The sequence below is a fragment of the Lemur catta genome, chromosome 19 (assembly GCF_020740605.2).
Source record: "Lemur catta isolate mLemCat1 chromosome 19, mLemCat1.pri, whole genome shotgun sequence".
Classification (NCBI taxonomy): Eukaryota; Metazoa; Chordata; class Mammalia; order Primates; family Lemuridae; genus Lemur; species Lemur catta.
The window spans coordinates 32448246-32470620 of NC_059146.1; the positions used below are offsets into that span (position 1 = coordinate 32448246).

Consider the following 22375-nt stretch of genomic DNA (forward strand, 5'->3'; position numbering starts at 1 on the left):
GCACGGGCACCTGGACTGTCTTCGACCCCGCCAGCCTCGGGGGACCCCCGTCTTCGGAGTCTGGGAAAGGTCACCCCCAGAGTCACAGAGTCACAAGAGGACTTAGAGGGCAGTCTGGGGGCCGGGCTTCCGACTTCAGATTATGGAGGTCATCTTCGCGAGTTTGAGGAGGGCTTGGCTGGGACCTCCTCAAAGTGATATCCCCCTCCAATCCCTGATGTCCGGGCCCGGAGGTCACTGTGCGGGGACCCAAGCGGGCATGGGAGGGGGTTCAGGCTAGGGCTAGCAATATACCCCAGACCCCCCCCAGGCAGGTGGGGCACCCTGGAGTCCAAGCCAGAGAGGCTGCCCTGGGAGTTTGGAGGCGCTGTTTCAGGGCGAGCACCCCTTCGTGATTCCCCAACGCCCCTTTATTACTCTGACGTCACCTTCTACCTCTCCTCCCACTCCACTCTGGCTACCCAGGCCCCTGCGGCTCCCGGCGCAAGGAGCTCCTTCCTGCCTCGGGGCCTTGGCCGCGGCTCTTCTGTCTGTCGGGACCACCCCTCTGCCTCCTGCAGCTCGAGTCCAGTGGCACCTTCCTCGGGTCCTCTGTGTTCATTCAGGGCACACTGCCTCCCCCACGCCTCAGTTGACCTCCTTTAGTCTTGTTTAGCTTTTTTTGACAGCAGTGCCACTACCTGACATTACGTTCTTCCTTTATACAGTTTGTGCATTTCCTGTCCCTCCAACCCTGGAATGTAAGACCCCCCCAGGGTGAGGACACCCACTGCATACCACTGTCTCTAGCAGCTTGACTTGTGCCTGGCACACTGTAGGTAATAAATAAATATTTGTCAAATAAATAAATAAATGTCGGTGCTTATTAAGCCCTTGTGATACACTGAACCCACTTCTACCTTCCCAAACCTTTACAGCAAATTCTATTATCCCTGTTTTATGGATGAGGAAACTGAGGCGGGGAGAGGACCACTCCCTTGCTCAGGGTCGTGCCGCTGGCCCTAGGTGGCTCTGAAATCCTGCCCCAGCAACGGGTCAGCAGCCTGTCCTGTCCTATCGGCAGGTTCTGCCACGTGGAGAGAGTAGGGGTGGGAGTGACTCTTGCCTGGCAGTCATGGCCCCATCCTACCCTTCAGTTCTGGGTGGGGTAAAGTCCTAGAATCCCCCTAGCCCAGCCCTGTTGGGCAGGAGGAACCAGGGTGTGGGGCAAGCCCAGGGCACAGGGGCAGGGAGCCAGGGACACTGAACAATTTGTGGTCTGGGCCTCTATGCCAGCACCTCTGGAGCTGTGAAATTCTCCTGCAGAAAATAACCTTCACGCTGTTCCGGGCCCTTCCTCCGGTGGGGGATGGTGGGTGGAGGCTTGGTGAGGACAGGCCTCAGCCCTGGACAGGAGGCACCTCCCAACAGCCTTATAAGCCGATGTTCACGGAGCACCTTCTACGGGCTCAGTGCTGTTCCAAGCACTTTACTAACATTAACTCATTTAATTCTTCCTACAAGATGGATATTATCATTATGCCCATGTTGCAGATACGGGAAGCTGAGGCTCACGGAGGGTAATGTGCCATGGTCACACAGCTGGAGGGTAGGAGAGGCTAGCTCTGCCTGTGCCACTCGTGATCCGCCTGCCTCTATCCAACCCCTCCTCCAGTCCCCTCCCCCAAGTCTCCAGTTAAGATGATTCCCACAGCCAGGCGTGTGGCACGCCAAAGGTCTCGTCACCCCTCACTCATTCTGGGCCCAGCACTGGATTTCAGAGAGACAGATCTGGGTTCCACCTGGACCAGAGACTCTGCCTCTAAGCCCATTTCCTCTTCTGTGAAACAGGGGTCCAAGCAACCTCAACCTGCATGGGCTGTTGTGGGGTCCTGAGGGGTCAGGACCTTGCATCTAAATGTGGAGACCCCAGAGGCCAGGCCTGGAGTCTTTGCCTCAGGCGCGTAAATCTTTATTTGTCTCCACCTCATGAAGTCACTGTGAGAATAAAATGCACATCAGATCTTGGCACAGAGCTTGGTACATATTTGGTGCTCACTACACAAGTTACTAGTTTTCTTCTCAATTTTTATGTAGTAAGTGTAACATTTATTGAATACTTACTCTGTGCCAGGTCCTGTTGTAAGTAGCCACATTTATTAACTCCTTGAACTCATAATAGCAGTTCTCAAAGTGGGGTCCCCGGATGGCAGCATCAGCATCACTTGGGAACTTGTTAGAAAGGCAGACTCTCAGCCCTGCCCCTGCTGATCAGAAATTCTTGGGGGTGGGGCCCAGGGGTCTGTGTTTTAAGAAGCCTTCCAGGAGATTCTGATGCAGCTAAAGTTTGAGAACCACTCATTCCTAACAACCCTGAGAGACAGGCACTGTAATTACGCCCATTCTACAGAAAAGAAAACTGAAGCTCAAAGAGATTGACCTGCTCCAGACGGCATGACTGTGCAGAGGCAGGATTAGAACCCAGGCCACCAGCGTCTGTCCTCAGAGCTCCAGCTCTGGACTCTGATGAGGCAAAGCTTGTGTAAGATGCGGAGGGACTGCCAGATGGTTTCAGTGACTGTGGCCCCCTCCCCACCGTGGCGGGATCTGAGTACAACAGGAGGCCCCACCCGCTCCCAGGCACAGGCACAGCCATTTCCAACCCTTTATTGGGGCTCTGCCAACCCCAAATAAATATAATACATTAAACCCAGAGCTGAGGGAATCGTGCACCCCAGGAGGCGCCCCCCACAACCCCAGCCAGGCAAAATAAGTTAGTGGGGGGCCTGCCAGAGGCCAGGCCAGCTCCCTGGTCTAAAGTGCATCTCAGTTCTGTGGTCCCCACATCTGCACGGTCCCTGGTCGGGCCGCCGGGAGGGGCGGGCGGGAGGTGCCCGGCGCTCACACCGTGCCAGCAGTGGCCGCCAAGGCTGTGTGTGTTTGTCCATTTGAGAGGTCGGCTGCAGGGCCAGGCGTCCTCAGGAGAAGCTGTCCTCCGGCCGGGGCTGGGCATCGAAGGGAGGGTCTGAGACTGTGATGCCTTGGTGCAGCTTCTCCAGGGAGAACTTCATCTGGAGGGAGGGAGGGACGGGGCAGGGTGAGGGGTGAGTGCCGGTGGGGGTGATGCTCCACCCCCTCCAAGTGAGAAGAGCAGAGTCACACTGCACCTGGTTTAACTTCTCAGAGGCAGCAGAGGAAGGGACTTCATGCACACCTGGGACACAGAGGGCCTGGGTTCAAATCCCAGCTCTGCCGCTCACTGGGTAACCTTGGGCAAATCACTTAACCGCCCCGGGCCCCAGTCCCCTCATCCGAAACACGGGTCAGTAACACATCTGCGTCCCAGGATCGTGTCAGGGGTCTGACGAACGCCGGGAACCTGGCGCACAGTGAGTGCTCAGTGCACGTTAGCTGTGGTCATGCCCCCCGCGGTGACCTACTGTGTGCCCGGTGCCAGGCACATGCTCAGGACAAACACGCAGGCAGAGTTCACTGCGTGCCCGGGACTGTTCCCAGTGTTGACGCACTTAATCGTCATGACAGTCCTTCAGGTGCCGTCAGGGAGCACCGCACGGACAGAGAGGAGGTGCAGTCACACACAAGGTGACACGCCAGAATTTGAACCTGGTCGTCTGAATAGATGCTGTCCCTGAACTACATGAGACATCCGGGTCAACCCCCTTTTGGAGATGAGACCCCAATATCCTTTGAAGAACGTCTCGCTCTCAGACCATGTGACCCCTTAGTCACCCCAAAGGGGGGCAAGGGGCGTGGGGACCGACCCTGGCCTTCCCGGGCTGCTGTGACTGGCTCAGGGGTGGGGCTGCCGCCGCAGCAGCCCATGGGAGCGAGCCCTGCCCTGTGGCCGTCAGCCGCGAGCTGCAGGCGCCACCCTTGGCATCCTGGGAGACAGGACGGCCGAAAGGAAAGCCAACGCTGGGAATGGGCAGGGTCGACACGGCGCAAGAGACTGATCCGTGCCGCTCTTCAGTGGCCAGACCCAGCCGAGCCCGAAGTGAGACCCGCTGGACTTTTTTCCAGCCTGTGAGCCGATGAACTCTTCCATCCTATTAATCTCCCCGGCACCCCCGTGAGGGGGACTCTGGGTGGCTCCCGCATTTCACGGAGGAGGAAACAGGCCCAGGGCAGGGCAGGCCCCTGCGGCCCCACACCCCTGCCCTGCCCCGGCTGGGCCGGCACCGCCTACCTCGTCCAGGAGCTCCACGGAAGCGCGCAGGATCTGCCTCCACTTGTGCACCTCGACGCTGTGGAACTGCTTCTGCAGGGCCAGGATCTCGGCCCACTCCGTGGCCGTCTGGGGGAACTTGCTGTGGGGTGCAGGGCTCCGGTGGGGCCTCGGCCTCCCCTGGCCGGCCCACCCCCCAGCCCCTCGGCCTCCCCACTCACCCCTTGGCCAGGGCCAGGCTGTGCCAGGACTCGAAGGTGTGGGCCGTCCTCTCCAGGGACCAGAGGCGGTAGAAGAGGAGGACGTTGAGGGCGATGAGGACGATGAGGCTGGGGACAGGGGTCAGGGGTCAGGAGTCCTGGACTACAGATGCTCCCACAAGTCAGGCACTGAGCTCTGACCCCACCCCCCGCACAACTACACCCTGAAGGGGTACCAGACTACCCCCCTTCTCAGAGGAGGAAACTGAGGCTCAGAGAGGGTGACAGACATGCCTTGGGTCGCACAGCCCATAGCAGAAAGTCAGGGTTCAAATCCAGGCCCAATGCCCATGCCCTGGACCACCAGGCCAGACCAGCTCTCCGGGAGAGCCGGGGGCACGGGGTAGGGAGGAGGGGCCGCAGCCAGGGTGGGACGCAGGGACGGGAGAGCAGGTGGAGGACGCAGGACCCTACCTCACGCAGATCCTGCGGCCGCAATGAGGGGAGACACAGAGATGAGCTGCCCAGCCTGCCCCGGCCGCCCCGCCCCTCCTCGCCCTGCGCAGCTTGGTGGAGCTTGCTGTACACCCTCTCCCAGGACTAGTGCTGGGCCGCTGAGGCCTCCGGGGTCTGCTGGGAGGCCGGGACCTCGCTTCCAGGAAGCCCTCCCTGCCCTCACATAGTCCCCGGGCTCTGCTCCTCCAGTGGGGCAGGCCTCTCCGTGACAAACTGAGCATTTCCACCGTGTAAGGGGCTCTCCTGGCCACACCCAGCATCGTCTCGTCCCATGCTTGCTGGGAGATGAGCCCACGCTCCCACTTCAGCAGAGACCCAGAGAGGCCAAGCGCTTGCCCAAAGTCACACAGCCAGGACGCAGATCGAGGCCTGTCTGACCCAAAGCCTGGCCCCTCTCTGTTACTCACACAATGCTAATGAGCACCAGGGCGCTGGGGATGCCAGCCCCGGGGCCCTGGTCCGAGGACGATTCAGAGAAGCGGGAGCCGAGGGAGCCTGCAGGAGAGCAGTGAGGTCAGACAGCCCGCCCCAGCCGCCCCACCGCAGGCCCCAGCTCCCCCTCCCGCCCTGGCCAGGCCGTGATGGACGCACCTGAGGTGTGCACGCCAGCCCGGGCACAGGGGTCAGGGTCTGGGTGCTGGGGCCCGTCACCGTGACCCCTCCAGCTCAGGGGCCGCTTCCGCCGCCGCAGGCCTGACAGCAGCCCTCGGGCGTCCTTCCCGCCTTCCTCCAGGGACAGCTTCTCGGCCTTGGCGAGCTCTCGCTCTGGGGAAGGAAGAGGGGCTCGGGATGTCTGGACCCAGCCGGGCCACCACCCAGCCCGCCCTGGCCGGCCTTCTGTCCCCTACCCAGGTGGTGGAAATAATCCTCGATGCCGCTCCAGGAGTTCTTCTCAATGAGCGACTTCACGAGGCTCCACGGCTGCTTTCGGTAACGGATCTCGGAGGACACTCTGGGGACGGGAGAACAGGGAGGGGGCAGGGTCTGACTCCAGCCTTGGCCGCCCCACCCGCAGGCAGGTTCCTTCCTTGCCCTCATTCAGACACGGCCCGTCACAGACAAGACAGGAGCATTCCCACCCCATGGCTTCCCTGGACCCCTCACTGACCCCACAGGCTGGCCAGCGCAGCCCTCGGCCCCTTCTCCGTCCACACCTCCTACCTGGCACGCGCCACCGGGCTGCTGCACCCCGACTCCAGCGGGGCTCTCAGAGACAGCGCAGCCCCGTCCTTGCTCAAGCCTACCCCCCGCACGCTCCCCATCTCGGGCAGGACAGCTCAGTTCTTCCAGTGACTCAGGCCTAACACCTTGGGGTTCCTCTCTTTCCCTCACCCCTGCATCCAGTCTGTCAGCAAACCCTGTCGGCTCCGCCTCTAAAATCCCTCCGGAATCTAAACCCTTCCCCCCTCCACTGCCCCCACCCTGGCCCGGCCTCCGTCCCCTCCACCTGGACATTCCAGCAGCCTCCTCCCTGGTCTCCCACTCTGTCCCTGTCCCCACGGTCTGCTCCCCACCCGCAGCCAGAGGGGGCCTGGGAACCCCTGAGTCAGGTCGGGGATTTTGTCTGGTTTTGCTGTATCCCAGTGTCTCGAGGCTCAAACAACCTTTGCACCCTCTGCAGATGGGAGGAGTTGTCCTCAGGGCCACCCTCCGTCTGCCCTCTACTATTCTGAGCACACGGGCTCAGGGACCCAACACTTCTGTCCCTCTGCCAGTGTGGGAACTAACGTTCTGCCAGTGATTTGGAGGTGGGGCAGGGACGCTGGGACCACAAGGGTGCCAGGTGGAGGGCCCTGGGCACTGCTTACCGGAGCCGGGCCTTGTTCCGAGCAATGCCCAGGATGCAGTAGCGGTGGGCAGTGTAGAAATAGTCCTGGTAGGGGATGCCCTGCGTCAGCACCTCGGAGTCCACCACACACCCACCAGCCTGCGGGCCGCGCCGGAACAGCGTCTGCAGAGACAGGGAGAAGGAGGTCAGGGCCCCCTGCCAGCCGTGCCACCTGCCCAGCAGCCCACCTGGCTCACCTGTGTCTCCACCACAGAGGCGCTCTTGGGGCCCAGTGGGTTGTTGATGGGAATGGTGTACGTCAGCACTCGACGCTGGTGGCACTTGCTGTCTCCGCTCCAGGGGCTCAAGGTCACATCTGGGTGAGGGAGGAGAAGAATGAGGAGACCATGCTCCAGTCCTGTGCCTGCAGGCTGGGGTTTCGATTCTCTGGGGACTTGTCCCAAACCCTGCCCCTCCTCCACATCTCCTCCTGGTTGTCAACCCCACCTTCCTTCCAGGAGCCTCTAAGTTCAGAGGCTGATGACACTTACAGCTGGAACCCTTCTCCTGGGGACATTTCTCACCCCACTAGGGCCATCTCGTCTACTCCTCCAGCCTCAGTTCCCTCCTCTGTATCAGTCCTGGCTTCTCCCCTGAGCTTCAGACTCGCAATCTTCTGCACGTCTTCCCCTGGCAGTAGCCTGGACCCCTCATACCCACTGGGCCTCACACTGGCCTCAGCATCTCCCCAAAACCAGCTACTCCTCACAGGTCCCCAACTCAGGGCTGGCCCCTGTGTCCTCCAGGCTCCCACCGGAGCCCTGGGCCTTGCCCTGGACGTGCCCATGGCTGATCTGCCAGCTCCACTGTCTGTCCACCAGCTCTCCTGAGCATGGCTCCTGCTCAGCCCAGCCTTGCCCACCCCTGAGCACCTGGCCTCAGTCTCCACAACTGGTCCAGGGATATCTTATTGAATCCAAGCCTGACTCTATCCCTTACCTGCCTAGAACACTCTATGGCTCCCCAGTGCCCCCCTGGGCTGAATTCCTCAGCCTGTTGTGCCAGTCCTTCTAGGATATAAGCATAGTTCGGGGGGACTTATATCCCCCCAACACAAGGCTTATTCTTACTGATCCTGCAGGGGGTTCTATATGGTTCGTTTTTATCAACACAGAAAAAAGAAATAAAGAAAAACTATAATACCTCCTGACTAACCCCTCCCCTACTTGAATCTCTTCCGTGGCCTCCCAAGCTCTTCAGCCAGTTGGTCCCTCCTACAGCCTCGGGCACATCAACCCTTCAGCCTCACCCAGTGCAGTGGCCTCCCCTCTCTACCTGGGTGCAGTGGCCCAGCCCAGTGGGATTTCCCCCAGTGTCTGCCTCCAGCCCCAGGGCCTTTGCAATACATGCCAGCCTCCTAGGTTCCTCTGCCCCCCACCCCCTCCTCCCTTTCCTCAGTTCGTCCTTCAGGCCTTGGTTTTGATTTCCTGGCAGCCTTCCCTGATACTCCTCAGATTATAGACACCCTCTGACACTCGCAGCCCCACCCTTAACTCACGCCACACCTGTGATGTGTGGTATTTATTCGTGTATTTATTTCCTGTCATTCCCACTAGAGTCTGGACACTGGGGACGGGAGTTCATCTATCCTGGGCTCTCATGGGCCTCCAAGCCCTGCACAGCCCTGACAAAGTAGACGCTAAATGCATGAACATTAACTTACAATTATTAAATCCTTACTGTGTGCTATTGCTCTAGATATTTTTCTAGTATTAACTCACTTAGTTCTCATGAGAACCAACAAGGCAAGTAGTTACCACACCCCCATTATACAGAAGAAGAAACTGAGGCACAAAGAGCTCAGAACCATGCCCAGCTAGTAAGAGACAGAACCACTTCTGGCATCACAGATGCTGCTTTTATCCGCCCCATCCAGCCACCCAGCCGGCAGGGCCTGCCTGTCTCCGGGCTCACCCCGCCTCACCCCTCCCCCGCACCTGGGTGTCCCTCCGCCCCCTGACCTGTGAACTTGCACTGCTGCAGGAAGCTCTGGAGGAAGGGCGAGTCCGAGAAGAGCATCTGCTGGAGCCGCTCCGCGCCCACGTGGAAGACAGAGTTGATGAGGAGACGGCCGGAGAGATCGGGAAGCAGGGCGGCCAGGTCAGCTGGGAGAGAGAAGGGCCGCGGGTGACGGCAGCCCCCACGCCTCGCTCCCTCTGGGGGGCGCTCCTCCCCACGTGGGGTGGATGGGCAGAGTGGACGCTGACAGACACGGAGCCCTCCTCAGCCCCTCTCTCACAGGCACACTGATTGGTTCAGGGGTGTGTGGGTGTGACCAGGCCGGGTCAATTGGCCACAGTGATTGGTTCAGAAGCCAGACTGATTAGCCACACTGATTGGTTCAGGGGTCTGTGGGTGTGACCAGGCCAGGTCAATCGGTCACAGTGATTGGTTCAGGAGCCAGGCCAATCCCCCAGTGATTGGTTCAGTGGTGGCCTTCTCCAAGTTGGTCCAATCAGAGGCAGCCCCAGGGAGTTTGCCATAGTCACTGGGAAAAACAAGCTCTCTCTGCTAGGCTTGTGTGGGACGGGGTTGAGGCTATCTGCCCGGCAGGAGTAGAGGCTACCTGGGAATCAGTTGGCAGAGAGAAGATGAATATAAAAATAATAATAAGAGAAATAATAATAAGAAAAATAATAGCTAAGACTCAAAATTGGCCCAAGTGCTTTACATGTATTAACTCATTTAATTCTCTTAAAAACAACCCTATGAAGTGGTATTGCTCTTGCTGACCCCATTTTTCAGATGAGAAAAACAAGGCAGAGCCGACGACAGGAAGATTTCTAACGACACCGCTCGAATGCCACACCCACCTGCCCCTGGAGTTTTAGTCCCGTGAGCTCCTCAGCCCCCTCTTGCTTAAGCTGGGGTGAGGTCTGCCACATGTGTAACTGAGGCGAGGGAATCGGGCCCACCTGCCTCACCTTCCTCCCCGGTAGACGAAGAGGAGTTACTCGTGTCCGTCAACAGCTCCTCACTGGGCAGGAGGTCCAAGGGGCCCAGGGAGGCGGGCCCATCGGGCGGGATGGGCTCTGCGCTGGGGGGTTCGGCCACTGGCGTCACCGTCTGGCTGGAGGAAGCATCTGGCTGGCTGTCCATCTGCTCCTCCTTGTCCTCCTCTGCCTGCAGAGCAGCGCTCAGTCAGCCTCGCCCCACCTCCACCCCAGCCTGGGGGCGCCTGTGTCCACACTGGCCACAAGGATTCCAGAGCCTGTCCAGACCTTGGGCAGGAAACCAATGCTGGGGAGGTAGCGTGTACCCAGGCTCGCAGCCTGGAGCCACCCAGACGAGCCGTGGCCCGGATGCCTGGGCCGCAAGCTTCCTGGCCTGTCCAGTCCACCTGCGTCTCCCGCCTCACCCATCCACCCCTCCCCCACCCCTTCTATTTCTCATCCTTCTACCTGTTTGTCCCCTTTTTCCTGTCTCTCCTTCCCATCTGTCCCCATTTTCCTTGTGCATCTCCCCATCTCCGTCCTGCCCCTCCATCATCCCCTCCCCGTCCCTCTGTCCATCCCCCCAATCTGTCAGGCTGTCCTTCTCCCCCACTCCACCCCAGCCTTCCTCTGTCTCTTCTCACAGGCACCCTCCTCTCTCCCCCAGCCCCCTGCTCACCCCATGGTCGGCGTCACTGCTGCCTCGGGAAAGGTTGGGGGTGATGCGGCCACGCCGAGAACCCACGGGGCTTGGCTCCTGGCTGTGGTCAGCTGCCCCCGAGGGGGTGATGTCGCTCAGGGCAATCACATCGCCCACCTCCTTGGGGGTCCTGCGGGGAAACAGGAAGTGGGACTCTGTATCCTTGAGACCCCACACACCCTTCTGGATCGCTCAGACGTCGTACACCCACCCAGCACTCCAGGAACTCCAGACACTCTGCACGCGGCCCCGCCTGGTCTCTCCCCCGACCCGGGAACCACCCCCAACCTCCGACTCACCCCAGACCATTCAGCTGCAAGGGGCAGACATAGTCCTCGTCCTCGCTGGTGAGGCCCAGCTCCGAGCCGTAGCACTGGTGCACCAGGTGCCAGAGCTCACGGGGACTCAGCGTCTGGGCAGGCAGGACCCGGGGTTGGCCTCCATCTCCCCGCAGCCGGAGCCCGCACGCCTGGCTCCCCGCCAGCCCAGCCTCGGCAGTTCCCCTGGCGGCCACACGGGGGCAGCCATGATCTCCCGCGCAAGACCGCGGCCCCAAGGCGCTAGGAACCCGGGCAAGGGCCGTGAGCTCGGGGCTTTATACCTCACACCTCCCCAGTCCTCGCAAGAGTCTGGCCGGTTGATGCCGATGTTCCCCCCATGCTGTCCTGCCCTCCCCCACCTCACGACATTCCCAGGTGTCCTAGGGAGCCCTGGGCTTGCAGCCCCCATGGCCAGAGTGGCTGGATGAGGGTGGCAATGAAACAGTAACGGCAGCAGACATCGAGTGCGTTGTTACTAGGTCCCAGGCGTCCTTCTAACCCTTTACGTGTGAGAGCTCACTGAGTCTCCAAAACTGTTCTGGACACTGGTGCTAATATCATTTTAAGACAATGTTGCTGAGAGACACAGTCCCAAGCCCGAGGCCATACAGCTAGGAGGTGGCAGGGCTGAGGTGTGATCCCAGGGGAGCTGGTCTAGCACCTCGGAGCCAACCACTGGGCTTTTCTGCCTCCTAAGAGCGGACATGACTGAGTTCTTATTCTGGGCCCAGCTCTGGGTGCTATCAAGTAGGGACGGTCCCCATTTGACAGACTGGGCTCAATGACTCGCCCCAGGTCACTCATGGTGGGGCTGGAACTCCAGGGCCTGAGTGTTGAGCCCTCGTCCGCCCTCACCCTCCTAGGAGCCTTTGACCCCACACTGTCCCTCCCTCTGGGTTCTGAATGGGGCCCTCCAGCACTCTTGCCACGGCTGGAGCTGCCCCAGGGGGACGACAGCCTCCTGGAGGGCAGGACGTGACTGCAGCTCGGCTGGACGAGTGGGTCTGGGCTCTGCAGTGCTAGGGGTGGCAGCAGCAGACACTGCCACCGATGATCACCACCATCTACCCACCTCCCTCCCTGCCAGCAGAGCCCTGATTTCGTTCAGGGTAAAGATCTTCCCTAGCCTCAGGGATAAGTGATGACCGGTTTACACCGATTCACTCGTCCACTGCCAGAGATGCAGCTTCAGGGTCAGGCACAGGGACCCGTGGATGTCCCGCTGGGGCCTACGGAGATGCCACGGAGCAAGGCCTGCAGCTCTCTGAGTTCTGGAACCCTGGCTCTGGGGCCCCCCAGCACACCCCCAGCCTCCACCTAGGCCCACCTTTTCAAGCAGCGCGTTCTGCCAGAGGCGGAAGATGAGGAGGAAGCAGCGGTCACGGGCCCCAAAGGACGTGAAGAAATGCTGTAGGGAAGGGGGGGGTAGTGTGAGGGGTCGGGGAGGGACAAGGCCTGAGTCGGGGGCATCCGTTCCTTATCCACACCGTGTTCAGGTCTCTGTCCTCATGAATGGATTCATTCCACAAGACGCTTGTCCTGTGCCCCACCCTGCAAAGAGCTGGCCCTGTCCTCAGAGTCCAGGGTGGGAGATAGACACAGCTCCAGACTGGGTCAGCCCAGAGCGGTCTGCTGGGATCGGGGAGCCCAGGGCATGTTCCCAGCCTCCTTTGCTGCGAGGGGTGCTCAGCTGATCCACTTTTGGCCAGCAAAACACAAAGGGAAGTCTGCTGGAAAGTGTCCCCCACTGCCACTAGTGTGACAGCCCCAGATAGAATTGGGTGGAGAGTCAGGGGGGACTTCCAAGGGGCCGGCAGCTGAGGTGCCAGGTGCCTGGGAGGGAAGGACTGCAGTACTCCTGCAGCCCCGGGGCAGCCGTGTGAGGGGCAGGCTGCAGGCACAGGGGCTGGGAGAGGAGATTCGTGGGGTGCAGAGTAAATGGGGCTTTGCGGGGGAGGGGCCTGCTGAGGTTGGAGACCACGTGGCCCCATTGTCTGTCCCCAGCTCACCTTCTCGCTCTCTGTACAGATCTGGATGGCATTGGGGATCAGCTTGGCCGTCTTTTCCTTCTTCAGACACGTCACTTCCTTCAGCTGGATGGAAATCTGGGAACGAAAGGAGGGTCAGACGGGGCCAGGCCCTGCCCGCCCAACCCGCCGCGCCCGCCAGCGGCTCACCGTCGTCTCCCAGCGGAAGATGTTGCTGTAGAAGCAGATCCAGTTCTCAGAGAGATAGAGGCGGCCCTGAAGGAGGATCTCCCGCTGCAGGGCACAGGAGTAATCTGAGAGTGGCCAGGAGAGAGACAGGCAGACACCTGAGTCACAGGGCTGTGCCGGCAGTCGCAGCCAGGGGGAGTCAGGGGACGGAGCTGGGAACTCAGGCCAGGGGGCCAGGACTCACCCACGATGAGGCGTTCGGCTTCGGGGAGTTTGCTGAACAGTTTCCGGAAGTCCTCATTACGCTGCTTGTAAGTGGGGCTCAGCATCTGGAGGGATGTGGGAGGTGGGGACCTGGACGAGGATAGTCCTGCCCTGCAAAGCTCTTGGAGCTCCCTCAGTATCTAGCCTGCTTCTGGTTCCACTGCCCCTAACACAGCAGTAACCACAATGACAGCTGCCATTTACTGATTTCTTATATAAGCCAAACCCTGCACCAAGTACCCGCCAGCATCCCTGGCTTATTGAGTGTTCCCTTCAGCCTTGTAAGGTGGGGTTGTTTCTTCAAGAGAGCGAGAAAGGCCCAGAGAGATTAAGTGACTCACCCAAGGTAACACAGCACAGAAACAGCATCATAGGCTGTGACCCCAGGTCTGCTAATCTCAGCACCCACTCCTGGACCGTCACAGCCTGGGGCTCCCGGCCCGCACCTGGCCCCTCCCTCCCTTTCACCCCTCTAGCAAGCCCCTTGCCCCAGACACTTACACTGTACCAGCTCTGCATCTTCTGCAAGAGAAAAGAGAGGAGTCGAGATGGGCCCCTGGACACCACCCCGGCCCACGGCCCTCCCACCTCTCTCCACACCCCACCAGGGCTGGCACCAACCTTGCTGTTGCGGATGAAATTCCGGCTGCCCAGGCTCTGGGTGCTGGGGGTCCCGGGCACCCCACCCTTCTCCGAGGAGCTATCTGACCCCTTCTCCACCATGGTGCCTGGTTCCGGCTCAGGTGGAGGCCGGCTTGGGGGCAAGAGCTGCAGCCGCTTACGGAGAGATGGGGAGCTGCTGGGCGTGCTCCGGCCAGAGTGGGGCGTGGTGCTGGGGACAGGAAGAGGAAGGGGGCATCACGGGGGGAAAGGCTGAGGTGTGTGGACAAGCCTATTTTTGGAGACCCACCCACCCATCTGTGCATCCATCCCCCATGTGCTTACCCACCCGCCATCCCGCCCCACTTCCCATTAGTGACTCAGAGCAGGTTTCCATGTTTTTGTGCCTCGGTTACTTTAGCCGCAATCCAGGAATGATTAATGCACATTCTCATCTGGCTGTTTTGAGACTTAAATTAATACATGTGAAGTATTTCTAACAGAGCCTGGCACAGAACAAGCTCTCAATAACACCTGCTATTTTTTATTAACTTATTACTTCATTCATACAACAAATATTTATTGAACAGTGACTTTCTATTCAATTGCTCGAGCTAAAAACCTAAACATTTTAATTTCTTTTTTTATTACTCACTTCTCATTTCTGATCTGTCAGCAAGTCGCACCAGCTCCACGTCCAAAACCTATTTCTATTATTTGTATTCTACCCACTTCTCCCTGCACCTGCCTCCGTCCCCTCCCGCCTGGACATCCCAGCAGCCTCCCCCCTGGTCTCCTGCTGTGCCCCTGCCTCCCACGGTCTGCCAGAAGGAACCTGGGAACACCTGAGTCAGGTGAGGGCCGTCCTGGCTCAGAGCCCTGCCCGGGCTGCACCTCTCTCCAGGTAACAGCAAAGCCCTCACCTTGGGGCCTACGACCCTAGCAATCTGGTCCTGTCACCTACGTGGCCTCCTTCCACTCTGGCCACCCCAGCCTCCTTCTGTCCCTTAAGTGCTCCAACTTCATTCTGGTTCCTCCCCCTGGACAGTCCTTCCACAGCCCGCTCCGTCCCTCCAGCTCAAGTGTCCTTGATCCTGGCCAGGCAGCCTAGGATAGGCCCCTCCCCTCGTCACACCCCAGGCTATCTTCGCTCACCCTGCTCATTGACTTAGTTTGTTTATTGTCTGCCCAGACAGAACTTGGGGAGGTCTTGGTTGCCACTGTGTCCCCACACCCCAAACTGTACGTGGCGCATAGCGAATGCTCAATAAACATCGGTGATGACATGAAGAATCTGTGCGCTGGCTGGAGCTGGCAGGAGCAGTGACCATCAGTCAGGGTGGCTCCTGCCCTTGGCTAATTAACCTCCCAGTGGGGAGGCAGACGCTAAGCAAACAAACTGGGTTTTGACTGTACAAATATGAACTGTCACAAGGGCTGTAGGGTAAGTATCGGGAACTTTAAAGGGACATTCATTGTTGACTTCTTATCAGGAACTATGTCAAGCTCTCGTATGATTGATTTTACTACTCCTCAAACAGCCTGTGCATTTGAGTCTGTTACTGACCCTGCTTTACAGAGGAGGAAACAGGTTCCAGGTGGTATAAACCATTTGCTGAAGGACGCGTGTCTGGTTTATTTCAGGGCAGGACTCCAACTTGGGAGCCTTCAACTCCTCCAGGGTGGAGGTGGGATTCCTTCCACCACTGGGAGAAACTCACACTTGTCTCTCTGGCCTCCAAGCCTTAGTCCCCTCTGTCTAGACCATCGTTCCTCTTCTTTGCACAGCAAATCCTTCAAGACTCTTGCTCAGACACGTCTTCCCTTCTGCGGCTCCCCACAAGCTCCCAGGCAGCTCCCACCCCAGCTGTCGCTGTGTGATGGCAAGCCTTGGGGTTGTCTTGGTCACTTCTCTGGCCCCAGGACAGAGCCCAGGGTAGGCATTCATGCAATACTTATAAAATGAATTTGTGGAGTAAAACAAATGAATAAATAAATTAAATAGATGGTGGCCGGGGACACTGCCACTGGTCCCCTGGGCCATCCCAGCCTCCTCCTCCCTGGTCTCTGCTGTTTCTGCCCCCGCAGTCTGTTCCCCACCCACAGCCAGAGGGAGCCTGGGAACCCGTGAGTCCGGCCAGGGCCCTCCTGGCCACACCTCCCTCTAGTAAAAGTGCAGGGCTGGTCCTCCTCGACCCTCCTCAGCCCCCCTTCCCTCTCCTCTGGCTCTTGCCTTGGCTGTTCCCTCTGCCCAAAATGCTCTTCCTCCCAGAAGTCCAAGGGGCTCCCTCACCTCCCCCAGGTCTCTGCTCAATGGACGGGTTTCAAAGCCACCCTCCCCACCTCCTTATTAAACGTCACTCCCATTGCTCTCCTGACCTCTCTTCTGTGTCTCCCCTCAGTTCTTACCCTTCTCCCCCACAGGACGTGAGTGTCCCACCGCCTAGGACGGGCTGGGCACACAGCAGGTGCCCCACGAGCACTGGCTGCTGTGGGCTGAGCGCACGATCCCTCGGTCCTCCTCCCTGGCCCCCACAGAACTGGGATTCCACCGGGTGTGTGACTTGCGGGACTCGCAGGTCTCCAGGGCAGCAGCCTGGAGTGGGGTCCCACAGTCCAGGGGGCTTCTAGTCAAGTGTTGCCACTTCCTCCCTGTGTGACCTTGAGCCAGGATCTGACCTTCTTGCGCCTCCCTTCCCTCTCGTGTATAATGGGAATAATAACCGTGCCCACCCCTCAGGGGCGCTGGCAGGAGACAGTGAGGCAGGACACACAAAGCCAGGCACGCAGAAGGCACTCTGGCTGGCCCACGTCCTCTTCCCGCCCGCAGGGACTGGCAGACCCAAGCGGAGTGCACGGCCCAGCCGCCACCCCACCGCGCGCCACTGTCCAAGCGGCTACGGGTACCTCATGAGCACCTGAGCCTCCACGGACTGACCTCAAACTCTGGTCTCTGAATACCCTGCACCTGGCACTGGGGACAGCGAAGTGAGCAAACTAGACATAATGCCCTGCCTGCAGGGGCCTGCCACTCTAGCTGGGGGACACACAGAAAGAAGACGTGTGAACGAGGCTGGCGACCTCGGCCGCTGCCGGTGCTGTGAAGCCCTGCTCAGTGTGCGGTGCCCGCGCCTGCAGCACCGCAGCACTCGGAAGTCACCTGAAATGCAGCTGCCAGGACCGACTCCCGACCTCTTGAACCAGAAACTGGGGTGGGGCCCGGGAGATTCCGATGCATGCTCAGTTTGGGGGCCACAGAGATAAAGGGACCGCTGGGAGCAGAGAGGGTTTCTTCAGTGAGAGTCAGCAAAGGCCTCGCTGTGCAAGGAGCCCCTGACTGAGCCCTGAGGACAAGAATGGAGACGACAGTCCCAGATGCAGGAACATCAAGTGCTGGGAAACGACTGGGCTTTGCAGGCGCGTGGAGGAGCGGGGGGCCAGTGGGGCTGGGGGGCCGTGCCTGGGGGCCGTGGTCAGGACTTTGGGATTCACCCCAGGGGCGCTGGTGAGCAAGGAAGGGCTCTGAATTAGGGGACCACACCCCCTGCCCCCCCACTATCTTCTCACACCTGTAACCTGAAACACAGACCTGCCCTATGCTCCCCAGCGACGGGTCTAGGGGCTGGAAGCCTGGTGAAAGGTTCAGGGCACACAGACCAGGCTCCTGGGCTGAGCAAAGAGGAAGTACTCAAGGGCAGCCTGGGGCTGCACAGCCAGGCCAGCTGAGGGCAGAGTGAGGGAGGAGCCTGCCGTGGCTGGAGGACCGTTATGGGGTAGGGACCAGGAAGTGATGAAGCTTTTGCCACTGCAGACGCCTGACCTGCAGCGTCCTGGGCCCCAATAGGCCCAGAGCAGCCTCTGTTTGGACAGGGGCAGATGCATACACAGGTGTGCATAAGGGGGAAACTTGATGAGGGTGACACACAGCCAGTGTCACAGGTAAACTGCATTTCCCCAGGACTGTAAGAAGTCTGTCTCTTTCCTCTTTCCTCTCTCTCTCCCTGACTCCCCCATTCTCCCTCTCATACACACACACACACACACACACACACACACACACACACACAGCAATAGCATCACAGGTGTGTTATAGTCTGACAGAAAGCCACAGAGACTACCAGAATAATCACATATACACACACACCCCTGCAGCATGGCAAGTATACTGTGGTCATATGGCAAAGTCCCCAAAAAGTTACACACACATGCATACATGTATATGTACACAGAGCTGCAGAGGGTCACAGAAATACATAGTGAACCACAGAAAGTCCCAGATAAATTATATTCACATGTATAGCCACAAGACAGTCTCAGGGAAGAGTCGAAGGCAAATAACATTCACACAGTCACAAAGAGAGCCACACAGTGAAAGAAGAGTCACAAGGGACCCCAGCTAACACACACACAATCCTGGATAACGTTAGCCAGACGGTCAGCCAACACATCCTGACTGAGTGTCCCTCTGCCCTCATGGTGTTCACCGTCTGGCAGGGAAGACAGAGCAAAGGCCAGTTCTAAAGTGGCAAGGGATGGAGGTGTCAGCTGCCATTGCTACGGCAGAGAACCCTGACACTCGTGCCGCCACGCAGGACTCAGGAGTAATGTGGCTGCAGGGGTTGTGGACCTCGAGGACCCAGTGACCAGGTATTGAAATAAAGCATGGGATGTGATTTACAGACTGTAGCAGGGGAACAATGGCAGTTATTATTACCTCTTGAGAGTCAAGGATACACCCAAGGTCTCAGGAGGGCAGTCCCAGGCCCGCAGAGAGCCACAAGGGGTCTCTGTCTCTCACTCTTCTTACACATGCAAAGCCACAGAAGGTCTCAGCTGCACACAGAGAGACCTGGGTGCATACAAAAATGTCACGGACAGATACCCCCAGGAACAGCCACACAAAGATGGAATCAGAGATAAATTACAGGCATAACCACATAAGGTCACAGCAACACACAGAGCCCCATACACACAACAATGTCACAAATGGACACACACAGGTAACTGACATCTGCACACAGAGCTAACTTACAGGCATGTGCAGGCACAGAGCAGGGTCATGGCGGAACAGAGAGCCTCAGACACGCTTGTTCACACACTGCAAAGTCACAACTGGACACACGCTGGTAACTTACAGTGACCCTTGGAGCCACAGATGGAATTCATGGAAGGTTAATCGCACACAAAAACAGCCAAAGAGGATCACAGATGCTGCACGCTAGGAGCCCCAGACACACGTACACACACTCCAAAGTCACAACCAGACATGCATGGGTAATTTACATTTGCACAGAGAGCCACAGATGCAATGAAATACATGCCACACACGTATAACCAGAGGCTCACAGCCGCACATGTGGGGTCCCAGACACACACTATAGGGTCACAATCGGACACACAGGTAATTCAGGTCACATTCAGAGCCTCAGGTAAATGACACACACAAACATCACCGAAGAGAAGCACAGCCGTGCACACCAGGAGCCCCAGACCACGTACACACGCTTCCGAGACACAATTTACTATGGGAAGCACACTCGCACGTGGGGCCCAGACAGGGAGTGGGTCGGCTCCGCACACGCGCCCCGGACGTTCTCAGGCACACGGGCATGGGGCCCTCAGGAAGCCCCCGCCCCCGGCAGCGAGACAGCGACGGACGAGGGCGGCGGGAGGGGGCCTAGCCCGCAGGGGCTGTTCCGGGCCTGCCCAGGGCTCCGGGCCTGCGGGCCCGGGCCAGACCCGGGCCAGACCCAGGCCAGCTGCGCGCCCACCCCGGCCTTCAGGCAGGGGCGAGCCAAGCCTGGGGCCCTTCCCGCAGGCCGCGTTCCCAGCTAGGCGAGTCGCGGGCCCCCAGCCAAGCCCCGCAACCCGGCGCATCGCGCACTGGCCGGCAGTGACGACCAGACCTAGGCCCTGCGGGCCGTGCGCTCCACCTCCATTCCCAAGCCCCTTCCCCACCACTCCCCGTTCCATCTCCGGTCGCCTCGGCCCGGCCCCAAGCGCACAAGGCCCAGACCTGGGGTCCAGCAGCAGCACCCCCTCCCCGAGCCCGCGGAATCTCTCCCTCCGCGGCCTCCCGGGTCCCCTCGGTCCCCGACCCCCGGCGGCCCGGTCCTTACTCGAACATGGATGCGGCGCGCCCGGCCACAGGGCAGGGCAGGGCCCGGCTGAGCGGGGCTGGGCAGAGCTGGGTGTCCCCGCGGGGCACCGGTCTGGCCTCCCTCGGCCACCGCCCCCGCCCGACCCAGCCACCCGCACAAAAGGCCGGAGCCGCTGGAGGCCGCCGAGGCGTCAGCGACACCCCTTTCCTGCCCCCGCCCCGCTGCGTCACGGCGCCGCCCCCCGCCCGGGGGGAAGGACGAGGAGGGACCCGAGGCCTAGAAGGAGAGAAGGAGGCTGGGGACAGCCGCGCGCGGAGAGCGGGACGGCAGAAAAGGAGGGGAGAGAGACAGAGAAACAAAGGGAGAGACAGAGAGGGACTTTAGTGAAACGGAGCGCCGTGATGGCCGCTGCTGGCACAGGCTGGGAGCCCCTCCCCGAGTGAAGGGTCCTCAGCTCCAGTTACGTCCCCTGGGCAGGAGCCCCCGGCCTCCCGGGGAGCGGGGGGGGGGCTGCGCGGCGGGGAGGGCGGGAGATGCTGGGAAGCAGAGATGCGTGCGCGCGCGCGTGCGTGTGTGTGTGCGTGTGTGTGCGCGCGTGCGTGTGTGTGCACGCGTGTGTGAATGCGTGTGTCCGTGTGTGTGCGCGCGCGTGCGTGCGCACGCGTGTGTGAATGCGTGTGTCCGTGTGTGTGTGCGCGTACGCGTGTGTAGGGGGCACCGAAGTTGGCGGGAAGGGATGGCGCGGGTAGGCCTCCTCCTTCCACCCCCCCAGTACTGAGCCCCCGAGTTCCTGGCCCCAGGGGGTCCCGTGCCTCGGTCCCTGGGGACGTCACTGTTCCCATCAGCCAGATAAGTCAGAATCAGCCTCCCACTTATCTGTGCTGTGACCCTGTCAAGTGCCCCACGCCGTCCTGGGGATCCCACTAACTGCGGCAAGGGCTTTCCCAGGCAACGGCGCAGGGGCGGGCATCCTCGGCCTTTTACCGTCGGGAAAGCCCGGCCTCAGAGACGGGAGGGGACTTGCGGAAGGAACCCGGTGGGAAGGCTGCAGGGCTGGACGCCGTCCTGCTCTGACGCCATAACCTGCGTCCACCTCTGCAGGCTTCTGTCACAGTCTGGTGATGTCCTGGACTCCTGGCCCCAGAACGCGGAAATACGAGTCCCACCGCGCAGCGCCTGAGCCAGGGCTCTCCAAGATAGGCTGTCCCTAACTCTTCTGAAAAAACTCCCTTCCCATCCCCCAGCCCTTCACCTTTCCCCTCCCCCACCAAAAAACCCCACTGACTTCTCCATTTTGGTGGCTGGCAGGCTCCAAACGTCAGTCTTGCTTGACACCTTCTCTTTCCTTTACACCCACATCCAACCTGTCACAAACCCTGTCAGCTCCACCTGTAAAATCTCCCCAGAATCTAAACTCTTCTCCCCCCTCCACTACCCCCACCCTGCCTCCATCCCCTCCCACCTGGACATCCCAGCAGCCTCCTACCTTGTCCCCTGCTCTGTCCCTGCTCCCATAGTCTGGTCCCCACCTGCAGCCAGAGGGGGCCTGGGAACACCTGAGTCAGGTCAGGGCCCTCCTGGCTCGAAGCCCCGGGCGGGCTGCACCTTGCTCCAGGTAACAGCAAAGTCCTCACCCTGGGGCCCAAGAGATCTGGCCCTGTCACCTCTCTGACTTCCCCTCCTCATCAGCTGCTTACTCACACCCTCCAGGCTCCCAGCCTCCCCGCTGTTCTCTAACTCTGCGGGCATGTCCCTGCCTCCTGCCTGAGGCCCATCCTGCCCAGAAAGCTCTTCCTGGGGTCCTTCCCCTGGCAGCCTCTTACCCTCAGATGTCAGAGGGACCCTCCTTCCTCTATCCTTCTCTGTCCCTCTGCTGTCTTTGTATTTCTCTTTGCTTGGCTCTTCTTTTGAAAAATTTTTACATTGTTGATTAGAGAATATTTATCTCAAACAGGAAAAACTATCATGGTCATCTATGTCCCCACTACTTATATGTAGTAGATGTGGACATTTTGCTTCAGATCCTGCCCCCATTTTCTTTTTAAAAAAGAAATAAACTATTAAAGTTACAGCCAAAGGCCCAGCTCCCCATCCTTCCTTTCTCTGCCCATGCCCCTCAAGACACACTGCCCTTGTTGGTGTGTGTCCTTCCTGTGCAACTTTCTATCCTTTTTTCTGTATCAGGATGCACCCACCAACAACATAGCCTATTATTCAGTATCTTTTAAAAGAGATACACAATGGGGCTCCTACTGTATCATTTTGCAACTTGCTTTCCCCATTATCACTGTTTCTGAGATTTGTCAACATCCCTGCACAGAGCCCTACTTCATAAACTAGGTCTTATCAAGTGTCCACTGTTGGAAGAAACCATTGTGGGTATTTCTATTTGGGGCCAGTATATTTCTTTCCTCTTTCCCTCTGTGGCCTTGAACCTCCCAGTTCCTGTTTCTTTGTGCCAGAGGCAGCTTTTCTTTGCAGAAATTTTCTTTGAACTTTTTTTCTTTTTGCCTGTGAGCTGCAGCAGGAAATACCTTTTACATTGGCCCCCAGCGCACACTTAGAAATATATGTAATGCCACAGAAGTTGCA

The 22375-nt window shown here is 59.2% G+C and overlaps 1 protein-coding gene across 5 annotated transcripts; it reads right to left on the bottom strand.

Moving 5' to 3' along the window:
• Positions 1-2632: 2632 nt before the first annotated feature.
• GRAMD1A (GRAM domain containing 1A) lies at positions 2633-21371 on the bottom strand. 5 transcript variants are annotated; one of them, XM_045532372.1, is made up of 19 exons: positions 21270-21371; positions 13704-13914; positions 13584-13604; positions 13063-13147; positions 12840-12943; positions 12672-12767; positions 11990-12070; positions 10642-10754; positions 10322-10472; positions 9634-9832; positions 8671-8814; positions 6907-7025; positions 6690-6832; positions 5730-5833; positions 5473-5646; positions 5289-5376; positions 4387-4494; positions 4187-4307; positions 2633-3050 (listed from the first exon to the last, which is right to left on the bottom strand). In XM_045532372.1, the coding sequence occupies exons 1-19, from the start codon at positions 21296-21298 to the stop codon at positions 2958-2960; spliced, it is 2184 nt and encodes a 727-aa protein (XP_045388328.1). In that variant the 5' UTR covers positions 21299-21371; the 3' UTR covers positions 2633-2957. The 5 variants fall into 5 exon arrangements, with proteins under 5 accessions (XP_045388328.1, XP_045388329.1, XP_045388330.1 ...); XM_045532373.1 differs by lacking the exon at positions 21270-21371 and adding an exon at positions 19802-19975; XM_045532374.1 differs by lacking the exon at positions 21270-21371 and adding an exon at positions 15404-15623.
• Positions 21372-22375: the final 1004 nt, after the last annotated feature.

What these genes read in the sequence shown, in the direction of transcription:
- GRAMD1A (XM_045532372.1), bottom strand. Translation starts at nt 21,298, where the DNA reads ATGGGAGCAGGGACAGAGCAGGGGACAAG. An exon ending in AGATGCAGAGCTGGTACAGT is followed by an intron (nt 13,148 to 13,583) that starts GTAAGTGTCTGG and finishes ACATCCCTCCAG; the next exon opens with ATGCTGAGCCCCACTTACAA. An exon ending in CTGGTGCTCATTAGCATTGT is followed by an intron (nt 4,495 to 5,288) that starts GTGAGTAACAGA and finishes CCCTGTCCCCAG; the next exon opens with CCTCATCGTCCTCATCGCCC.